This window comes from Macaca nemestrina, chromosome 5, assembly GCF_043159975.1.
Source record: "Macaca nemestrina isolate mMacNem1 chromosome 5, mMacNem.hap1, whole genome shotgun sequence".
Lineage (NCBI taxonomy): Eukaryota > Metazoa > Chordata > Mammalia > Primates > Cercopithecidae > Macaca > Macaca nemestrina.
This window is the reverse complement of record NC_092129.1, coordinates 145,904,763-145,926,157: the sequence shown is the minus strand read 5'-3', so window position 1 is coordinate 145,926,157 and position 21,395 is coordinate 145,904,763. Positions and strand designations below refer to the sequence as shown.

The window sequence follows — 21,395 nt, the reverse complement described above, 5'->3', positions numbered from 1 at the left end:
ACAGGTGGGCCCTCTGCAAATTCCAGGGATGGTGCAGGTCTCTTAGCACATCCACCCGGTTCACTTACAGGCAATCCCCCCGACATGGTTTGGCTCTGTATCCCCACCCAAATCTCATCTCGAATTGTAATCCTCTGTGTTGAGGGAGGGATCTGGTGGGAGGTGACTGGATCATGGGGCATTTTCCCCCTGCATGCTGTTCTCATGATAGTGAAGGAGATCTCACGAGATCTGATGGTTTAAATATGGTGGTTTCCCCTGTGCTCACTCTCTCTCCTGCCACCTTGTAAAGAAGGTGCTTGCTTCTCCTTTGCCTTCCACCATTATTGTAAGTTTCCTGAGGTCTCCCTAGCCATGTGGAACTGTGAGTCAATTAAACCTCTCGTTTATAAATGACCCATTCTCAGGTAGTGTCTTTATAGCAATGTGAAAACGGACTAATACACTCCTTATTCAGAAATGTCAATTTCTGTCACTTAACTTCTTTCTCTGGTTCTGCCCTTTTTAAGTTACAATTGCTCTTAAGTCTACTGGAGATCCACAAGCCTAAAATGATGTGAAATCTTGAACATACGATCTCTGCAATACTACTTAAAATGACTGGGATTAAAATGACTATTGGAACCTCATACAATATTTAGAATCAGACCACAGCAGCAATTTCAACCATCAATGGCATTTTATTTTGGAAGTTTCTATGTATTACATAGGTATTAACTTCCTTCCTCTCCTCCTCCTCCCCACAAAATCCAGAAAGTTATTTTTGTACATAAACAACTGAACATATAAAAATCTCGGACTAATTTCTCTAAAGTCTTGGGTTAAAAGAACTTGAGTGGCGCTTCTCCTTTCTGAGAGGACTACTTCTTAAGGAGGATTCATGGTCTGTCCTTTGCTTACTACAGATTTCTCCTCTTCTCTGGGAAAAAGATGGTCAATGTTTCTGCTTCCTTTTAATAAATTAATTTCTTGATTATTATACATTATTATTCCCCACTTGACACCTTCTTAGAAACTTGATTGTTGGATGCATTTTTCATTTGGCAAAAATTCAACGTGGCTTTGCGTGGGATGTCTGAAGTGTCAGAAACAGCAGTGTTGATGTTCTGGTTTTGAGAGGGAAAGTATATATAGAGATGCATACATTCCCTAGAAGAACAAATGTAAGACTGAAATAGGGTAAATAGGGTGTGCACAGAGTTAAAAGGGCTGACAGACACTACTTGGTTTGGAATTCTGTGACTGTCAACAATCAAGGACTGCAGTGTAGGCCAGAATACAAATCTCCTTAGGAAGAAGTTTGGTTAGGCAAAACCACTGAGAAAAGACAGTGTCTGCTACATTGTTCGAAGTACATCAGAGCAGACATGCACAAGACACAGCATTATGAGTCATGTGTAGTAAGTAGTCACCTATCGATAAACAGGGGCATTTGTGCAAATGCTCTGGCAACCTAGGCACTGGGGGAAGAGAAAAGAAGCATCCTATTAAAATGTACTTCCATCTCTAACTCTCCCAAGACCCCAGGCCTCCTAAGCTTCATGATTTGCAAAGCCAAAATGAAATTTAGCATTACATGTCATTCTATGTCATCTGGAAGCTGGTCCACTGGGGCCATCTCAGAAGAGCGGCTCAAGAGGGTAGCAAGTCTACCCAGAAGGGTATGCCTTAATGATCTTCACATCATCCACAGGGCGGTCCTGGGAGTTTGTTTCTACCATTCCCACGCGATTCACCATTCCTATGCCCTGGCACACTCGGCCAAAAATGGTGTGTTTGCCGTCGAGCCACTGGGTGGGGGCGAGGGTCACAAAGAACTGGCTGCCATTGGTGTCTGGCCCCGCATTGGCCATTGCGAGAATTCCAGCCCCTGGTGGGAAAAGGGAAGAAAGGAAAGAGTATAAATAACCCCACAGGTCCAGTGTAGAGCTGCTGCCCCAGCCTAGGGATGAAAAAGAAGCCAGGACTTTGTTCTGGCCTCTGTCCAGACCCGGACAACCACTCAAGGCAGGCTTTCTGCCCTGTTCAAAGGCCATCACTACACTACTCTGACGACTTCATCTTCCTTGTCCTCACCTATTCCCCAGCCTTGACCCCTGATGCTCCTCACTAACTGTGGACCATGTTCCTGACTGCCCTCAAAAACCCAGCAAGGTTTCCTGTTTCTTTGAGGACACTTTTGATATCCTATGACCTTTAACAAATAGTTAGAGTCTAGAACACCCCGACCAGCACTCAGAATTGCTCAGAACTTTGTGAGAGGCGCCGCTTTCTCTAATCCACCAGGGCACTTCATGGCGCCATGGCTGGGCAGTTATCTGGCACCATGCCACGGTGTCAGGCATTCACCTTGAATCATGGCCAAAAGAGTGAGCTTTTAAAATCCCCGTTCCTAACCAGTCCAGCCAAATTATACACTTACCCGTGAATTTCAAGTCAGGATGAAGTTCATCTTCAAACTGTTTGCCATAGATAGATGCACCACCTCGACCTGCCCGAATAGAAGATGATACATGAATCAGCCAGTCACACATTCTATCTCACAGCAAGAATGATGGCCCAGGGTCAAAGGATTTCTCAGAGTGGAGGAAAGGAAAAGGCAGTGACACCTACCCCACTGCTAGGCATATTGCAACTACAGAATCTAGCACAAATAGCATATTCAAATCATTGGTTTCATTCCAATAAGACTTTCCTTTTCAAAATAATGCTATTTTTTCCTGCACATTAAAATAATACATGTTCACTATCAAAAAGGTAGAAAACATAGAACATTATCAAAAGAACACTAAAATCCCCTGTAACCTAACCATCTAGAGATAACCACCATTCATAATCTGATGTGTTAAGAGGTTTCTTGATTTTTAACATTTTTATGAGTATTTTAGACATGAGTGCCCCAAGTCCCAACCCTGTGCCCATCACAGACATTGCTAATCAATCAGTATTCTTCCCTGCTCAGATAGATTTGCCTCTGAACGTTACCAACCCAGAACTCAGGCAGCCATTATTAATTAATCAGTAATAGCCCAAGAGTTGAAACCTATTTGCCACCCTTAACCTAGATGATGGAAAATAAAATTCATTTAAGTTAAAGCTATCCAGCTGAAGGAGAAATAGGGACAGTGGTAAGTGGCAACATGGCAGAAAGGGACATTACAGTAGGCAGAGTCACCGAGAGGTGAGGCAGTACATCATAAAGAGAAAACAGGGCCAGGTGTGGTGGCTCACATCTAAAATCTCAGCACTTTGGGAGGCCGAGGTGGGAGGACTGCTTGAGGCCAGGAGTTTGAGCTGGGCAACAGAGTGAGACACTGACTCCACAAATTTTTTTTTAAGAGATGGGGTCTCACTATGTTGCCCAGGCTGGTCTCAAACTCCTGGCATCAAGCAATCCTCCTTCCTCAGCTTCCCATGTGCTGGGATTATAGGCATGAACCACTGCACCTGACTGACAAAAAAATTTTAAAATTCAGCCAGATGTGGTGGGTGGCACATGCCTACCTAGCTCTTTGGGAGGATGAAGCAGGAGGATTGCTTTGAGCCCAGGAGTTTGAGGTTACAATGAGCTATGATCACGTCACTGTACTCCAGTCTAGGCAAGAGGCAAAACCTTGACTCTAAATAAACGAATACAGAGAAAATGAAGAAACATGGGATTGGGAATTATTTGCTAGCAGCATCATCACCAAATGTTATTTATATTATGTCCACAAGAGCAGGGTGCTGGACTGGATACCCTAAGCTCAGGCAGGTTTTGTTCTAAGAGCAAAAGGATGTAAGTTAGGCCAGGCACGGTGGCTCACGCCTGTAATCCCAACACTTTGGGAGGCCGAGGCAGGCGGATCACGAGATCAGGAGTTCCAGAACAGCCTGGCCAACGTAGTGAAACCCCATCTCTACTAAAAATACAAAAAAAAATTAGCCAGGCAAGGTGGCACACACCTGTTGTCCCAGCTACTTGGGAGGCTGAGGCAGGAGAACTGCTTGAACCCAGTAGGTGGAGGTTGCAGTGAGCCGAGATCACACCATTGCACTCCAGCTGGGTGACAGAGCAAGACTGTCTCAAAAAAAAAAAAAAAAAAAAAAAAAAAAAAAAAAGGATGTAAGTTAAACATGGTTTCCTCACAGGAAAACATGTCATAACAGGAGGTAACTTTCTTAACGAATACTAATCAATTATGTAGTCAATCATATGCCTTACTGAACTACATTGGTTTCTCCAAGTTGAACGGTCATGACAAAACAGCCTAGAACAAAGTAAACACTGGATTGATCAACGGGTACTCTGCTTGCCCCACAGCCCAGTGCTGGCAGCTCACTTCCTCTACTGCCTGCTATAAAAGTAGCACCAAGTCCACCCCCAAGGCCCCTGGGCATGGCTAAGGTGTTTCCATGGTAAAAATCTTTTGCTTTACCTTTTAGTCGGCTTCACCACAGGGAGCCTGTCACAGCCCCCGTTTCCTTTCCGGAAGAAAATGATGTTCTCATGCAAACAAGAATGGGGGTGAATCCTAACAGACTAGGGGAAACCTCCCACTTGGCCCAGGCTACCTATGCTTCTGGAAAAATACTGAACCATACTAAACTGTGTAAAACTCATTCCAAAAATTCCAACCTGTCAGTATACTTCCAAACAGCAATTATATAACCAATACATTCCCTCTGACTTGATCCTCCCCTTTGCTTGGTCCTTTGGCAACCACTAGAGTCAAGGTTCCTGGCTGGGGTTACCAGAGACTAGAGAGAGGGAGAGGGTGTGGGGCCAGACGCCACACAGGCCAGGCTCTGCGTGCAGGGCTTGAGTGAGCAAGTTAAGGATTCAGTTCAGTAGTACACTGTCAATCTGTGGCCTGAGCCTTCAAAGTGTGATCCCTGCAACCTGAGGGCTGCCAGAACAAAACCCCCAGGGCTCTGCCCTCTAGGAATGGAAAACCATCACATAAACATCACCACAAACAAGAAGTACATTAAGGAATAGGTCGGTCAAGAGTCACAGATGGGCCGGGCGTGGTGGCTCACACCTGTAATTCCAGCACTTTGGGAGGCTGAGACAGGTGGATCATGAGGTCAGGAGTTTGAGACCAGCCTGACCAACATGGTGAAACCCCGTCTCTACTAAAAATACAAAAAGTAGCCAGGCGTGGTGGCACACACCTGTAATCTCAGCTACTTGGGAGGCTGAGGCAGGAGAATCACTTGAACCCAGGAGGTGGAGGTTGCACTGAGCCGAGATTGCGCCACTGCACTCCAGCCTGGGCGACAGAGTGAGATTCTGTCTCAAAAAAAAAAAAAAAAAAAAAAAAAGTCACAGATGAAGTGGGAATCAGAGGAGACAGGAGGAAAGAACATGGAGACCCCCTTTACTCAATAGGCAGAGTTTTCATAATATCTTACTCATAATACGTTATCTTTTCATAACCCAATTCAACTCAGTAGGGTTTGCAGCAAAATGTCAGAAAGACAAATCATTCCAATTCAAACGTTCCTCTGGGCACGTGGAATAGGTGAGAGGTGGCAGAGGTACAGAGAATGATTAAAGAGCTCTCCAGTGCACAGCATGCTACGCAGATGTCAGTTATCAGTTAGAAAGTCAACAATTTGGAAGCTTTGCAGGTTCTGTGCCTGGTCTAGCACAGACACAATGAAGATAGACACAGACCTGTTTTCTATTTTGTGTGTGTGTGTGTGTGTGTGTGTGTGTGTGTGTGTGTGTGTGTGTGTTTGAGACGGAATCTCGCTCTGTCACCAGGCTGGAGTGCAGTAGTGTGATCTCGGCTCACTGCAACTTCTGCCTCCCGGGTTCAAGCGATTCTCCTGCCTCAGCCTCCTGAGTAGCTGGGACTACAGGCATGCACCACCACACCCAGTTAATTTTTGTATTTTTAGTAGAGACGGGGTTTCACCATGTTGGCCAGGATGGTTTCAATCTCTTGACCTTGTGATCTGCCAGCCTCGGCCTCTCAAAGTACTGAGATTACAGGCGTGAGTCACCGCGCCTGGCAAGACCTGTTTTCTAACCTTTGATTACAGGTTAGAAAAGAACGTTCAAGATTCTTTTCTGGCCAGGTGCAAGTGGCTCACACCTGTAATCCCAACAGTTTGGGAGGCTAAAGGGGGTGGATCTCTTGAGCCCAGGAGTTGAGACCAGCCTAGAAAACATGGTGAAACCCGTCTCTACAAAAATTAGCCAGGCATGGTGGCGCGTGCCTGTAGTCCCAGCTACAGCTACTCAGGAGACTGAGGTAGGAGGATCACTCAAGCCCAGGAGGTTGAGGCTACAGTGAGCTGTGATTGCGCCATTGCTCTCCCGTCTGTCTCCAAAAAAAAAGAGATTTTTTTCCTCTGCTGACCTCTGTCCTCTCTTGGGATCATTTATTCAATGTATTTATTTCAGACACGCAAACATACAAAGAATAATATGACCAACATCTATGACCACCTCTGCCCCCAAGAAATAAAGTATTGCAAATCCAGCTAAGACTCCATGCACACACCCCACTGCAGCCCTCCCCAGCACTCATTTTCCTAAGAGCTAACAGCTGATTCAAAGAATCACATTTTCCTCTCAGGTAACCACTAGTCTGACAAGAATTTGGCATTTCCATGCATATTCTTCTTTACTACACATATATGTATCCCTAAAAAAAAAAAAAGTATTGCTGTTTTGCATGTTTTTAAGTTTACATAAGTGGTATTACACTTTATATATTCTTCTGCAATTAGCTTTTTGCTCACCACTGTTTGAGAGACTCACGTACTTTGTTCCAGGCGGGTCTCTGTCGTGTTCACCTCACTGCATGACCATAATGCTGTCTTATCTTTTCTGGTGTTAATATCGAGGATCTTTCCAATGTTTTGGCTATTATCGACCATGCTATAAAAACTAGTCTTATACTGTCTCTGAAACACAAGTGCAAGAGCTCTCGGGGGCCAATACCTCACAGGGGATACATGGGGTCATAGTTTGAGTATTTCATCATTGCTAGATTTTTCTAAATGCCTTATTGAAAAGGATGAACCAATGTGAACCCCTCCCCGCAGCACTCTCACTCTTACTGCTCTAGGTCGTTCTGTCAGTCTGAGAAGTGTGAGACCTCTTGTGGTGTTTTAAGCTGCATTTCTCTGAAGTTTGGCATAATTTCATGTTCACTGGCTTACTTAGCTTATCCCCTCTGTGAACGGCCACTCAGTGGTATGACATTTTGGAATTGATACATACAGTCATCTCTTGGTATACTCAGGGCATTGGTTCCAGGATCCCTGTGACACCAAAATCCCTGCATGCTCAAGTCCCGCTGCGGGCCCTGCGAAACCTGTATGGACCCGCATGGCTCAAACCCATGTTGGTCAAGGCTCAATTGTATATTATGGATAGTAATCCTCTGTCAGTGAATGTTTTGCAAATACCTTTTCCCAGTTAACTTTTTTCATTCTTTTAATGGGACCTTCCAGTGCACAGAACCTTTGCAGCTAAAATTCCTTAACTTCTTTATGATCTGTGTGTGTGTGTTTTTTTCCTTTTCCTTTTTTTTTTTTTTTTTTTTTAAAGACAGAGTTTTGCTCTTGTGGCCCAGGCTGGAGTCCAATGGCGCCATCTTGGCTCACCACAACCTCTGCCTCCCGGGTTCAAATGATTCTCCTGCCTCGGCCTCCCGAGTAGCTGGTGTTACAGGCACTCGCCACCATGCCTGGCTAATTTTGTATTTTTAGGAGAGATGGGGTTTCACCATGTTGAGGTCAGGCTGGTCTCAAACTCCTGACCTCAGGTGATCTGCCAGCCTCAGCCTCCCAAAGTGCTGGAATTACAGGCGTGAGCCACCGTGCCCGGCCTGTGTTGTTTCTTAAAAACAAAATGCAAAAAAACCCTTTTCTTGTCCCCATGACTCCTGTGATGTCCCTTCCTCCTCCTCTTAGTCACTGTGGAAACCTGTCAAAATGATGTCTAAGGCATGCGACATGATGCAGTGTCTTACACCAAGATGACCATACTTAGTGCTACTTGTCCCTGCCTCTCCCACGCCACAGTTGATGGGATAATAGATTAATATCCAGTCCCACAGATGGGCAGTGGCCTATAAGGAGATCCAGTGGGGCACTTGACACCAGAGGGTAACTGACCAATCAAAGCCTCTCTTCTGGCAAGAGAGCCTCTAACAGACACTGTCCGTCGGCAGTCTCCTGAGCACCCCCAACCTCCTCCTCCACAGCCTGCCTCAACCTCAGAGAAAAAAAACGCAGGTGCTGACAAGTCCATTTTGCAGACAGGCGTGGCCAGATGACCCAGTTCAGACTTACTGATATAAACAGAAGTCGCTGAGTCAAGCTTCTGAGAAAGCTACAGCTTTCCTGATAAAAACAGACAAACATACTCTTTTGTCTTTCATCTACAGCTCTTTCCCCATCTTCCTTCTTTGAAAGTAGGGTGACGCCAGAACAGCAGCAGTCATCTTGCAACCATAAGACTAACAAGTTCAAGACCAAAGGCCAACACATTATGAATGAAGTGGAAAGATACGGCAAGCCCAGATCCCTGACAACTCTTCTGGGCAGGTGAAGAGATGACAGTAACTGCTCACTTCCAGACGTTCTGTTGTGTAAGAAAAAACAGCCCATGGGATTAGCTTTTCTGTTAGTTGTAGCCAAAAGCACTGCTACTTGACACAATCACTTTGTTAATATACCAGACGGGAACAATGCCCCAGTCCTCTAAGGGGCTTTGTGGTTCTAAAGATGCAGTCTTCTCTTTCTCACTTGCCTTTGGGGTCAGAGAGATCTGGATTCCAGTTCTGCCTCCAGCAATTACTGTTTAACCTTAACCAAGACACTTTTCTCCAAGCCTCAGTTCCCCCGTCTGCAAAATGGGAGTAGCAGTAACACTTACGTCTCACAGGCTTGTTATGAGAAGTAAATGAGACAGCATATGGAAACCATTGAATGTATAACATGAGGCAAACACACAGTAGTGTCAGTGATGAAGAGCCCCTTTAACTGAGGTAACCCGAGCATGGTCCCTGAGAAGCAGCTGCTGGTCAAGATTCAAACTGCCACCTCAGGAGCCAGCCTGCCTGGGTTTATTCAGTTCCTCTGTTCTCCAATTTCCACCACTCCCTCGCTGCTTCTCACTCTTTGAGGAGAACCTTACTTCTTATTTCACTGAGAAGAAGGAATTTCACAAGAGAACTTTCACGTGCTCTCACTACCAAAGCCCCTTCCCTTCCTACACCTCTACCCACCTCCCTTCCCTAAAACACTGTGTGAATAAACTGTCCATGACTATCCCACCACCACGTACCCAATCCTGCTCACCTTTAAAGAACTCAGCAACTACAACCTCCCCCTCTAGTAGACCAATTTTTCTCTTTCTAATGGAGCATTCCTGTCAGCATTTAAACATGTTATTGATATTTCCTATTTTAAAAAACGAAACTCTATTTCCAAGTATCCTATTTCTCTACATCCCTTCACAGAAAAACTCCTTGAAAAAGCTGTCAACACCCACTGTCTCCACTTCTCCCCATTCTCACTGGAACATGCTCCATTCAGACTTTTGCCCCTCACTGCTCCACTGAAACTGCTCTTGTCAAGGTCGCTAGTGACCTCCACGTGGCTATACCCAGTCGTCAATCCTCAGCGCTCACTTTACTTGATCCACACTCGATGTCACCCTTCTGCTTGAGCTGCTGCCTTCCCTTGGCTTCCACGGCTCCACATTCTCCTGGTGTTCCTCGCTGCTCACTGGCAGCTGCTCCTCCTGCGCCCCTCTGCTTTCACAGGTGTTACTCAGGCCTGCGCTGCTGTGTGAAGCCCTTGCCTTCCAACCCTGGCTCCCCACCCCTTTATCTTTCACAGGTGTTAGCCCAATAAACTTCTATCTTGGTGTCTGCTTCCCAGAGGACCAGAACTAACACAGCTGCTATCACCCTAGTTCAAACGACAACCATCTCCAGCTTGAATAGGAATAAAATCTTCCCACTGGTCTCCTTGCTTCCAGCCTTGCCTCCCTCTATTCTTCACAAGGTAGCCAGAGGGATCCTTTTCAAACAAGCCTAATCGCAGCACTCCCCTGCTTGAAACCCTCCATCAACACTGCATCACTCTTAGAACAAAATCCACAATCCTCACCACAGCTTACAAGACGCCCCACAGTCGGGCACTCTGCTACTCTCTGAGCTCTCTCCCGCCACTCTCTCAGGTGTTCCAGCTACACTGGCCCCTGTGCCGTTTCCTGCCAGGCACACTCTGGTCTAAGGCCTCTGGCTGCTGTTCTCTTCGGAGCGCCCTTGGCCTGGACAGTCTCATGGATCACCACTTCATTTCCTTCACAACTATGTTCAAATGCTCTCTATTTGTCAGAGAGGTTTCCCTAACCACACTCACCAAACCAGCCCCTCCCTCACCCTCTAGCCTAGTGGTTCTCAACAGGCAGTGATTTTGACCCCTGGCGACAGTGGGCAATGTCTGGAGACAATTTTGGTTGTCACACTGAGTGGTTCTATCAGTATCGAGTAGGTAGAAGCCAGCGTGAAGCTAACCATCCTTCAATGTGCAGGACTGCACCCCCTCCAACAAAGAATCATCCAGCTCTAAATGTCAATAGTGCCTAGGTTGAGAAATCCTGTTCCATCCCAGCAGTACCTTCTTTTTTCCATATCATCTGCCATCCCTGACAGTTCATTATGTACTTTTTCATTCTCCGTCTCTCACCAGAATGAGAGTTCCGCAAAGGCTTTCTTATTCACTGTTATATCCCCAGCTTTTAGAAGAGTGCCTGGCCTACAGAAGGAGTCTAATAGGTATTTGCTAAATGAATTAACAATCAAAATAAACAAAAGTCACATTCGTTGGAGCTCCCACTTTGTGTCAAGCCCATGCTAACCACTGTACCAACATCAGCTCATTTACTACTCACAGCCAGCCTAGGAGGTGCGTGTAACCACACTCCAGACAGGTGAGCTGGCTCAGCAGGGTAACGCAACTCCTCTACATTTAGTAAGTGTTCATGTGAAGCACAAGGCAAGCCCAAGCTCCACAGTCCTGCTCTCCACCCTGCACCACACTGTCTTGCCATAGTCCACAGCTGGATGAAATTTCCTCAGATATGTCTTATCCTAGCTGGGCTCAAGAGTCCCAAATGGTCCCTGAGTCACGCTCAATCAAATCTGAGCTCTTCTGTCTAGGAGTCTCCATTAACCGGCCCCCTAACTGCTCTTTACTGTCCCCTAAACAGGCAGTTTGGAGATCTATAAATTTGGTAGGGGCCTTAGAATCACATTTGATGCATTTGTTCTAGGTGTGGAGAGGTGGCTGGGTGATGTCACAAGAGCCAGTCTGGAGTGGAAGATGTGACACCTGGGGTGGCGGGCTCCCTCCCTCCCCCTGCCTCTGTCACTCCTGCCCTGTACCCACTCTTCTTCCTAAATCCAAAATGCCCTTCCCTCTACTTCCCAAGACCCATCTCGCATATGCCTCCTTCCCATCCTAATCTCACTCCATTGTACTTTTCCCCTTATTATGAATTACTCCAACCTATATTATACACATAATCCACATCATACTATCATACATTTGCATATTTATATTACCCCATTCTAGTTGTTTCTTATAATGAATAGTTTGTTTCCTGGCAGGGCAGGGAACTGCAAGGAAAAAGAAAATGCCTTGGCTTTTAATGCTTAAGTGCTTCTCATAGGCCTTAGAATAGCACAGGATACCCAGCAGACTCTTGGCAAATACTCATCAAATGAATAAAATTAACAGAGCTTGCTGTTCAACACGTTAAATTTCAGGTGTTCCTGGGGCTACTAAGAGGAGAGATGAAATCAAAGTGAGAGTGACGCACAGGATAATCAGCATATAATTAATCACAGCAATCACAGCAGCTGGTGAGCACTGTGAGGCCAAGTGCAGAGCAGGAAGAGCTAAAGGAAGAGCTTGCCAGGATGTTATGTCTTACAGAGAGGAGAGAAAGGTTAGTAGAAACAGATAAAAGACACTCAGAGGGCTGAGGAAAGAGCCTCTATAGTTATTATAATATGGGAAAATTGAAGGTAGAAAATTAAAATGAAATGAAGCAGGAAGTCAAAGGGTATTTGAACTGACAAAGCATCTGGCAAAGATGTATTACAAGAAAGCATGTGGAAAGAATGGTTCCACAGTAGTCAGACTGAGGAATGGAAGTGCTACATCAACTTGCTGAAGAGCCCAGGATGTCATTTGCTGCCCATCTGAGATGTTTAGCAAAAAATGCGTCACCTAATCAGCTAGAAAATATGAACTAGTGACCCAGGAGAGCCTAACTCCTGTTTGCCTTCCACCACAGACTTGCCAGTGGGCTGCTCAATCATTCATTTTACTTGAGGCTGGGTGCAGTTATTTGAAGATCTTTTGAGTGATTCAATTTCATTAAAATTACAGCATGGAAATGTGACATTATGAAGGATCATGAACCAACTACAGAAATATAGAAAAGCTCTGGCATGAGCAACTCACACCTGAGTCACTTCCAATACTTGTACCCTAATCATGGACTCTCGGTTCACTGGTATTAAGAATTAAAATTTATTTCATAACAACATGACGGGGAGAGAGGAAGAAGACAGGAAAGAAGTACATCGACATATCGATGGAACCCTTTCAGACAAAGAAAGTAGAATGAAGCAGGACTAGACTGCCTCCCTGTTGTGCTGAACCCCTATCGACTCCAATGGGGATGGCACCAGGTTTAATAGGCCGAAGAGACCTAATGCCAGCAAATGAGACATGGGGTTTTATTGGGGACTTACATACAGGGGAGAGAGCCCAGTGGTGGCGGGCTGGACGGGAGAACCACAATGACTTGCAAAAAGCATGCAGTTTACATAGCATTTCCACTTAGCACCTTCTCCCTAACAATCTCTACCTGGCAAACTTCACTCAACCCAAAACTCAGGGCCTCAACCTGTGTGCGGCCCATGTTTCAAAGGACGAGCCAGGGGCTCAGATGTCCCTTTATAGACAAGGAAGGAACCTCCAGGTTGGCTACTCCTGGATTCCCTAGCTCAGAACACACATTCAGATGCGTCTGCTATACAGGGTCATTCTAAGGGTATGCTTCAGTTATTGCTATCAGGCACGTTTACCACATGCTCCCAACACCCAATAAAGTGAAGACACAAAAATTAAAAATTAAAAAGCCAAAAGTTCACCAGCATCAACGAAATAAGGGAAACAAACATGCTAAAATTGTAAAAAGAGTCAGCCAAGAGGAAAAAATAGAAAATTCTTCCACCTGTATTCCCTGAAACTAGTAACCAGGAAAGAAATGTCATGCTGAGATTCTCATAAATACCCTCCAATTGTGAGAAGCCAACAGGGGAATGGGTGAGCAGCTCTGAAAAAGTTAAGGAAAGCCCTTGAGGGCAGAAGCCCATGCATATCACAGATGCTCGAGAGTGGCAGGGCAGGCAAGCAGGGCAGGCCACCTTCCAGGGTGCTGGGCCATCCTTGAGGACTACCCAGATCCTGGAGTGGTGACAGAGGGACACCACTGGCTGGTGGAGGGGGCTCTGGGACAAGACTTTAATGGAGTCTGGGAAGACAGAACAGAGGCTAGCCCTCCGACAAGGGGCTCACTCAGCATGAGCTGAGCTCCGGTTCTCTCCTGCACCTCTTCAGGGTAGAATAGAATAGAGAGAAAGCAACCTAACATTTGAAGTGGGGAAGACAACCAGTTCCACGTAAGTGGGGAGAATGACAAGGAGACTCCACACACTGTATCTGAGCAAGTAAAAGGTGGGGATAATGTAGGTGCTGACATCAAGCATGGATAAGATGAAAACAAATGGCATGGAAACTAGGCAAACATACCACAACCAACAGAAGGACAGAAAGAAGGAGGGGAGGAAGGAAAAGAAAACCCAGGAACTCAGTCTGGGAGAAAGTGGCTTCTCCATGGCTATCTCAAGCTATGGATGATTCAAGAGAAGTAAAAATCTAATATAACAAAAGCTCAAAGACAAGATAATATGCCACAGAATAAGATGAAAAGATTGCAGAGCGAAGGAAACAAATTTAGATCCAAATGGCACCCGTAATGAGCTAGTAGATAAACTAGAGCAGTAAAGAACAAAATAGACATGACTGAAAATTGAGTAAGGCATAGAGTAAAGGTCTGAAATTATTTTAGTGAATACAGGGAAAAAAGAAAAAAAATCCTATCACACAATCAAAAGAAATGTGATAAATATGGAAGGCAAAGATGATGAAACAAATAACTAATTTCCTGAAATAGAAAATCCAGTAAGTATAACAGAGAAAATACTCAGAAATAGAAATCAAAAAATTATCCCTGATTTGAAGGAAAGAGTAAATCTGGCCTCAGTATTCTCCAAAACCATATTCAAAAACCAGAAGGCAGTCAGGCATGATGGCTCATGCCTATAATCCCAACACTTTGGGCGGCCGAAGCAGGAGGGATACTTAGGCCCAGGAGTTTGAGACCAGCCTCAGCAACACAATGAGACCTCAACTCTATAAAAAATTTAAAAATTAGCAAGGCATGGTGGTGAATGCCTGTAGTCCTAGCTACCTGGGAGGCTGATGTGGGAGAAATGCTTGATCCCAGGGGATGGAGATTACAGTGAGCCATGATTGTACCACTGTACTCGAACCCGGGCCTGGGTGACAGAGCAAAACCCTGTCTCCAAAAAAACCAAACAACAACAAAAACAAACAACAATAAAAAACCAAACCAGAAGGCAATTGATCAGAAATGTCTAAAAAGATCTCAGTATACCCAGTTATGGTCTTTTTTTCTTCCCTTTAAACACTTTTAATTAATTTATGTATTTAGAGATAGGGTCTCACTTTGTCACTCAGGCTGGAGTGCAGTGGGCAAAATCATGGCTCACTGCAATCTCAACCTCCCAGGTTCCAGTGATCCTCCTACCTCAGTCTTCCAAGTAGCTAGGATTACAGGCATATGCCACCATGCCCGGCTAATTTTTTGTTTTTTGTAGAGATGGGGTCTCACTATGTTGCCCAGGCTGGTCTTGAACTCCTGAACTCAAGTGATCCTCCCACGTCAGCCTCCAAAGTGCTAGGATTACAGGTGTGAGCCACCACACCTGGCCTAAAAAATTTATTTTAAAAAAGGAATTTATCTCTTACAGTTGTGGAGGCTGAGAAGTCCAAGGTCAAGGGGCCACATGTGGTGAGAGCCTTCTTGCTGGTGGGGACTCTGTGAAGTCCCAAGGCGGCACAGTGTATCGCACAGTGAGGGGGCTGAGCATGCCAGCATGCTATCTCTTTTCAAGTATAAAGGTAACAGGCAGAAATTCTCAAACATAAATGAGCTTAAAAATACAACACATTCCAGCTCTAATAATAAAAAACCACTGGACAATTGTGATCCTTGAGCATTCTGAAACAAAACACAAAAAACCACCACACAAGAAATCCTGCCCTCCAGCACTTGCGAAGGTGAAAGCGAAGTAAGTTGTGAACACGAAATACACTGAAATGTAGGACCCCCACTGTAGCTGAAGGAATGATGAGTGCAGAACAGATAATAATAAGACTAACAACAAAAATTAAGGTCGGGGAAAGATAAGAATGGGTAGAAATTTAAGTACTAATTGCCTCATCTTTCACTGTAGGAAGTCAAATATTCTGTTCTCTGTATATGAAATTAAATGTAGTATGTTCTGCTTTAAAAACAATAGCATATATAATATATCCTATTTTTTGAAACTATTTCCATTTATCTTGTTATCCTTTAAACCAGACATCTGAAAAGAAACACGTCTAGAATGATGGGCACCAAAAGTTAACACTGTTCCTTTCTGAAAGGTGGGATATTGAGGGATTAGTTAATGACAGTTAGAAATCTTTAGGAGCTATGCTTATGAATGATTTTTCCCCTTTTCTCTGCTTTCTTATATATTCTGTATTTTGAAATGCATCCATATACATTAAAACAAAAAACAAAAAACAAAAAAACACCTGAATGCTTCTGGCCATAGTTTAGATAAATCATGAGACAATTGAGAATGACAAAAAAGAACAAGACTGAGAAAAGACTCTGCCACAGAGGAAACCAAACTTGTTTAAAGGCAAACGAGCAGATATTAGCAGAGAAAAAGCAGACTGAGAAGCAAGGGCCCTTGAAATGAGTAAGTGTTCCACCAGTTCACTAATAAACCCCATCTAAATGCCAGTAACTCCCAAATTAATACCTCCATACCAGGTCTTTCCCTGAACCCCATATTCCTATCCAACTACTTACTCACGAGCATAGTTGGCCCTCCCTACATGTGGATTCTACATTCATGGATTCAACTAACCACGATTGAAAATATCAAGCATCTGTACTGAACATGTATAGAACTATTTTTCTTGTCATTACTCCCCAAACAATACAGTACAACTATTTACATAGTGGTCACATCTTGCCCCTACATCTATTCTCTAAACAGCAGCTAGAGTGATCCTTTTATTTATTTATTTGAGAGGGAGTCTTGATCCGTCACCCAGGCTGGACTGCAGTGGTACGATCTTTGCTCACTGCAACCTCCATCTCCTGGGTTCAAGCAATTCTCCTGCCTCAGCCTCCCGAGTAGCTGAGATTACAGGTGCCCACCACCCTGCCTGGCTAATTTTTGTGTTTTAGTAAACACAGCATTTCACCATGTTGGTCAGGCTGGTCTTGAACTCCTGACCTCAAATGATGCAACCGCCTCGGGCTCCCAAAGAGCTGGGATTACAGGCGTGAGTCACTGTGCCCAGCCTAGAGTGATCCTTTTAAAGCATAGATCAGATCACAGCATTCCTTTGCTCAAAACTCTCCAAAGGCTCACATCTTACTCAGAGTAAAACCCAGTCTCTACCATGCCCTGTAAGGTATCATACCTTATGATTTCCAGCACAGGTTCCTGCCTCAGGGCCTCTGTGTTTGCTCTTCCCTCCATCCAAAATGTTTTCCCCCGAGTTACAAGGTTCACTTTCTTACTTCTTTCAGATCTCTTCTCCAATAATGTCAGAGAGGAGTTCCTTGACTTTTCTACTAAAATTCCATCCCCACACCCTTTTCCTGCTTTATAGAGAGCAAGAATTCTGTCTCTTTCTTTATAGGTATCTCCCTAGAGCTTAAAAAAGTATCTGACACAAAACAGACACTCATTTGTTAAATGAATGAATCGATAAAAGAACCCAGGATTTTATTATTCTCAAAATATTATAAAGTCTTTCCTTTTTATTGATCAGACTACTTGCATCACTATAATTCAGACAAATATTATTTGTTCTTAGTAAGCAGTACATGTAAGTTACGAAAATCTCTACCAAGCCTAGGAGTAAAGGTTGGTTTCTGGTCAATTCCACACATGTGTGTTTGATGAAGGAAGGAGTTGTCACCAGAATCAACCAACACAGACCTTAGTCAGTGGAAAAGAGAGCTCTGGCTGCCTTATCGCCTATTTATGAGACTTCAGAAACTAATGTTGGCTTTAGAAAAAAAAGACAAAAAGGAAAAAAAAAAAAAAAGAAAACATAAACTAATGTTGGCTTAACTGTACCTGTCCCTGTTGGGTCACCTCCTTGGATCATGAAGTCTTTGATAATTCTGTGGAATTTTGTGCCATTGTAGTAACCTCGACGAGCCAACTCAGCAAAGTTCTTACAGGTCTTTGGAGCATGCTTCCAGTACAGCTCCAGCACAATGATTCCCATGCTGCAGAGGGAGAGGACAACAGCTCCAGTAAAGAACAAGGTCAGGGCAGACAGGAATATTACGGGACTGCTCCAGGACTCTTGCTTTTCAAGCTTGTAAGTCATGAAATTGTGATAACCACTGGATTTCATGCTCAGCAAAGGAAAACACCACAATGCAAGTAACATAAACACCAATTATCTTTTTTGAGTAAAACATGCAGGTGTTCTGGGTACTTCTTTTCAGCAAAATTACAAGCATGGAGAACTCAAAATTCTAATACTCTCTCTCTATATATATATCTGATTATCTGAAACCATATAACCAACCCCTAAATTAGGAAAAAAATTATTACACTTAATTTTTAATTTTTTTAAAAAAGAGACATTAAAATATCAGGAGTTCATATTTATTTAGAAGTTTCTGGGTGGGGGTAGGGACTGGGTAGATGGAAAATAGGAAGATGTTTAATGAATACCTTTTAAAAACTTTTGTATTTTTGATCCAAGTAAGTATATTACTTATTCAAAAAATTTTAATAAAAGGTATAGTTTGTGTTTGTTTGGGAGAGAGTATAACAAAGGCAAAACCTGATTAACTTTGAATCTTTGCACCTCCCAATAGGATGAGTGCTTTTCCTCCCCAGTACTACTAAAAGATAAGGAAGAGGCAAGAGAAAGGACAGGTGCCTTCCCCTCTACTCCAACACATACCTAGACTTTAAGCTCCAAGGATGTGGCAATTTTTTTTTTTTTTTTTTTGAGAAAGGGTCTCCTCTGTCACCCAGGTTACAGTGCAGTGGCACAATCTCAGCTAATCGCAACCTCTGCCTCCCGGGCTCAAGTGATCCCCTCACCTCAGCCTCCTGAGTAGCTGGGACTACAGGCACGCATCACCAAGCGCAGCTAATTTTTTGTATTTTTTTGTAGAGATGGGGTTTTGCCATGTTGCCCGGGCTTGTCTTGAACTCCTGGGCTCAAGCAATCTACCTGCCTTGGCCTCCCAAAGTGCTGGATTACAGATGTGAGTTACGGCACCAGGCCAGATGTGAGAATTGAGTCAACTCTGTATCTCTGTATAGTCTGAATGCCCGGTGACTTGCACAGTGTAAACACTCTATTAGTATATGAGGAATGTGCTAGAAAATAGCTAACAGCCTTCCTGCCTGCAATTCATCTTTCACACTGCTCCCATTCAACACAGACTAACAGTTACTCTGTGCGTGGCACTATTTTAGGCACTGTTTCCCTCATGAAGCTTACATTCTGGTGGATATTTTCAACATACAGAAGTAGCCATTTGGAAAGACAATCAGGAAGTACATATACACTTCTGAAATGTGCATACCTCAGCAATTTCAACTTCCAAGTATCCTCTAGGAAAATATACAAAACTGCCTAAGGATACAATATGTGCAAGGATGTTCATCTCAGTATTTGTCATAGCCAAAAAAAAAAAAAAAAAAAAGGAAGCAACTTAAATGTCCTTGAAATAGGAAATACCTAAAATATCAACTATCCATCCTATGGGCAGCTAGCTGAATTACTGAGTGAAAGAAAACCAAGTTACAGAAAAAACATACATAGAGTATGATCATATGATCCCATTTTTTTTATGTTAAAAAAAGCATAAAAAAGAGGTTTATGTGTACATAGAAAAAGGTCTGGACAATTATCCAACAAACCGTTGATAATGTTTTCAGGAAGGAGGTGGCTTTCACTTCTTACTCTGTATGTCCACATTGCTTGGATTTAACAATTTATTTTGCAACTTTAAAAAATACCAACAGGAGAATTCAGAAACTACAGGTTGGAGCCTGAAGATGTAGAATTTTACCATATAAGAAGGTGGGGAAGATGGCCAGGGAGCATGAACAGCATGAGCAAATATAGAGAGGACTGACAGAACTCTGCTTTGGCTGAAAGCAGCAATGGGCAAGAACAGAAAGGCAGAGGACCTTAGCTGGTCTCTGGCCGCTGAAGGGGGCATGGCAGGTAGACAAGGGCCAGATGAAAAAAATCACCTTGAATGCCAGGATTAATACGTTTTTACTTTATACTGTTAAAGCAGCAAGACATTATTAAAGGTTTTTGAGCAGGATCCCTTCCTTGTCCTATTTTGTAAAGATCACTTTGAGCTTTTTCCAAAGAGGCAATGAAATGAATAGAGCTAAAGAACTTGCAAGGTGAGACGGGCACACCAGGCTCCAAACGAGGTTCTTCCAGTTACTAGCTGTGTGGCTTTGGTCAAGGCTTTAATCTGTAAATTCTGGCGTTTCCTCCTGCTAATATTGAAAGGGAGAAAGTTAAATAATACCTTCATGATTTGGGTTGCTAAGATTAAACTAAATGAGATGACATACAGCGGGGCATGGCGCTAGCAGGCTGGTTACCACATCACTCTTTGATAGTGGGGAAAATGTGCTTCTTCCTGTATTTTATTGGAATTTGTTTCTACAACTGTACTACTTATCACTTTATGTTTACATGTCTGTCTCTTTCATTATACCGTAAGCTCCTAAAGGCAGGGCTGTGTGTTTTTTATCTACCGCTATCTCCTCAGAATTTATATCCTATGTGCCTGGCTTGCGGCCTCATTAAACGCTTGTTGAATGAATGAATGAATGAACGAATGAATGAATGAATGAGTGGACTGGAGGAAGGAGGACAATGAGGCAGCTGTTGCTGAAACCTCAGCAGAAGACCGCGCGGAGCTTGGACGCGGGCGATGGCGGTCCCCTCTCAACCCTCTGGGGGCCGTCTCGGCCGCTGCTCCACGCCCCTCCACGTGGAGGCCGGGCTCCCGGAGGAACGCGCCAGGAACGGAGACCCGTGGTGAGGCCCGGGCTCCGTGTCTCCTCTGCCAGCCCCAGAGGCCCGAACCCCCTCACCTGGTCTCCAAGTAAACGTTGGGTGGCTGCCAGGAATCTGGGGGAATTGCCGCCATAGCGAAGCCGGCGGCGGAATGCTTCTCTAGCAATGGCTACTTCCGGCGTCGATTAGCTGGGGACCCGCCGCTGCTGCACACTTCCGGTCCCCGCCGTTCAACCCTTCCGATACCAGGATTTGGGTGGCCAGGACGAGGAAGAGGACGGTCCCTTCTTCCAATGCCGGGAAGCTGAGGTGGGAGGCGAGAAGAAGCTGGGCGCGAGAACAGAGAAAAATGCAAACTTCATTCGCGGTGGTCTCCAAGTGGCGCCACTCTGGGCGATCTGATTGGTTCGTTTAGGCATGGAAGGCGGGAACAACCAGAAAAGCTAGGCTCTGGTTGGAGTTATGTCCTAACATTAAATTCGAAGAATTTCTTAGTCTCACAATTGGGCAGGGACGGGAAGGGGAGGCAGAGAATGAAAGGGAACAGTTTAGAGATGCCAGTAAAGAATTTTTGTAAGGCGCTGTACGATGTACACAGTGCTTGCACTTTCTTATCTCATCTACTCCACAAAACAATTCTGTAAGTAGATAGTATTATTCCCATTTTTCAGATCTGAAAACAGACTCGGCAGTTAAATACTTGTTTTTACATAGGCATAAAGCAAATCTGAGCCTGCAGAATCCAAAGACAAGGAGTCTGAGGAGAAGAGAGAGGGAAAGGGCAGGAAGAAAATGGGAGATAAAGAAAGGAAGACACAGGAGAAAGCAGGACAAAGGGATCAGAGCAAGAACAAGGCTTAACATCATTGGTTGGGATAGATGGTACCTGAAAG

The 21,395-nt window shown here is 44.3% G+C and overlaps 2 protein-coding genes across 5 annotated transcripts in view; one reads left to right on the top strand and one right to left on the bottom strand.

Annotated features, from left to right (window-relative positions):
* Positions 1-656: 656 nt before the first annotated feature.
* On the bottom strand, positions 657-20,719 carry LOC105474533 (peptidylprolyl isomerase like 1). Its single transcript, XM_011729300.3, has 4 exons — positions 20,580-20,719; positions 17,556-17,710; positions 2,423-2,491; positions 657-1,870 (listed from the first exon to the last, which is right to left on the bottom strand). The coding sequence occupies exons 1-4, from the start codon at positions 20,633-20,635 to the stop codon at positions 1,650-1,652; spliced, it is 501 nt and encodes a 166-aa protein (XP_011727602.1). The 5' UTR covers positions 20,636-20,719; the 3' UTR covers positions 657-1,649.
* The window catches only part of C5H6orf89 (chromosome 5 C6orf89 homolog), a 45,298-nt gene continuing 44,584 nt past the window's right edge, over positions 20,682-21,395 (top strand). For all 4 annotated transcript variants that reach the window (XM_011729291.3, XM_071097134.1, XM_011729285.3 and 1 more), the window contains exon 1: positions 20,682-20,811. The gene's annotated coding sequence lies outside the window, so the exon portion shown is untranslated. The remainder of the gene's footprint in view (positions 20,812-21,395) is intronic.

Bases quoted from the DNA above. Each gene is read 5' to 3' on its own strand.
- LOC105474533 (XM_011729300.3), bottom strand. From the start codon at position 20,635: ATGGCGGCAATTCCCCCAGATTCCTGGCAGCCACCCAACGTTTACTTG. The intron at 17,711-20,579 runs GTGAGGGGGTTC...CTCCCTCTGCAG, and splicing joins AACGTTTACTTGGAGACCAG to CATGGGAATCATTGTGCTGG. The intron at 1,871-2,422 runs GTAAGTGTATAA...TTTTCCCACCAG, and splicing joins TCCTGACTTGAAATTCACGG to GGGCTGGAATTCTCGCAATG.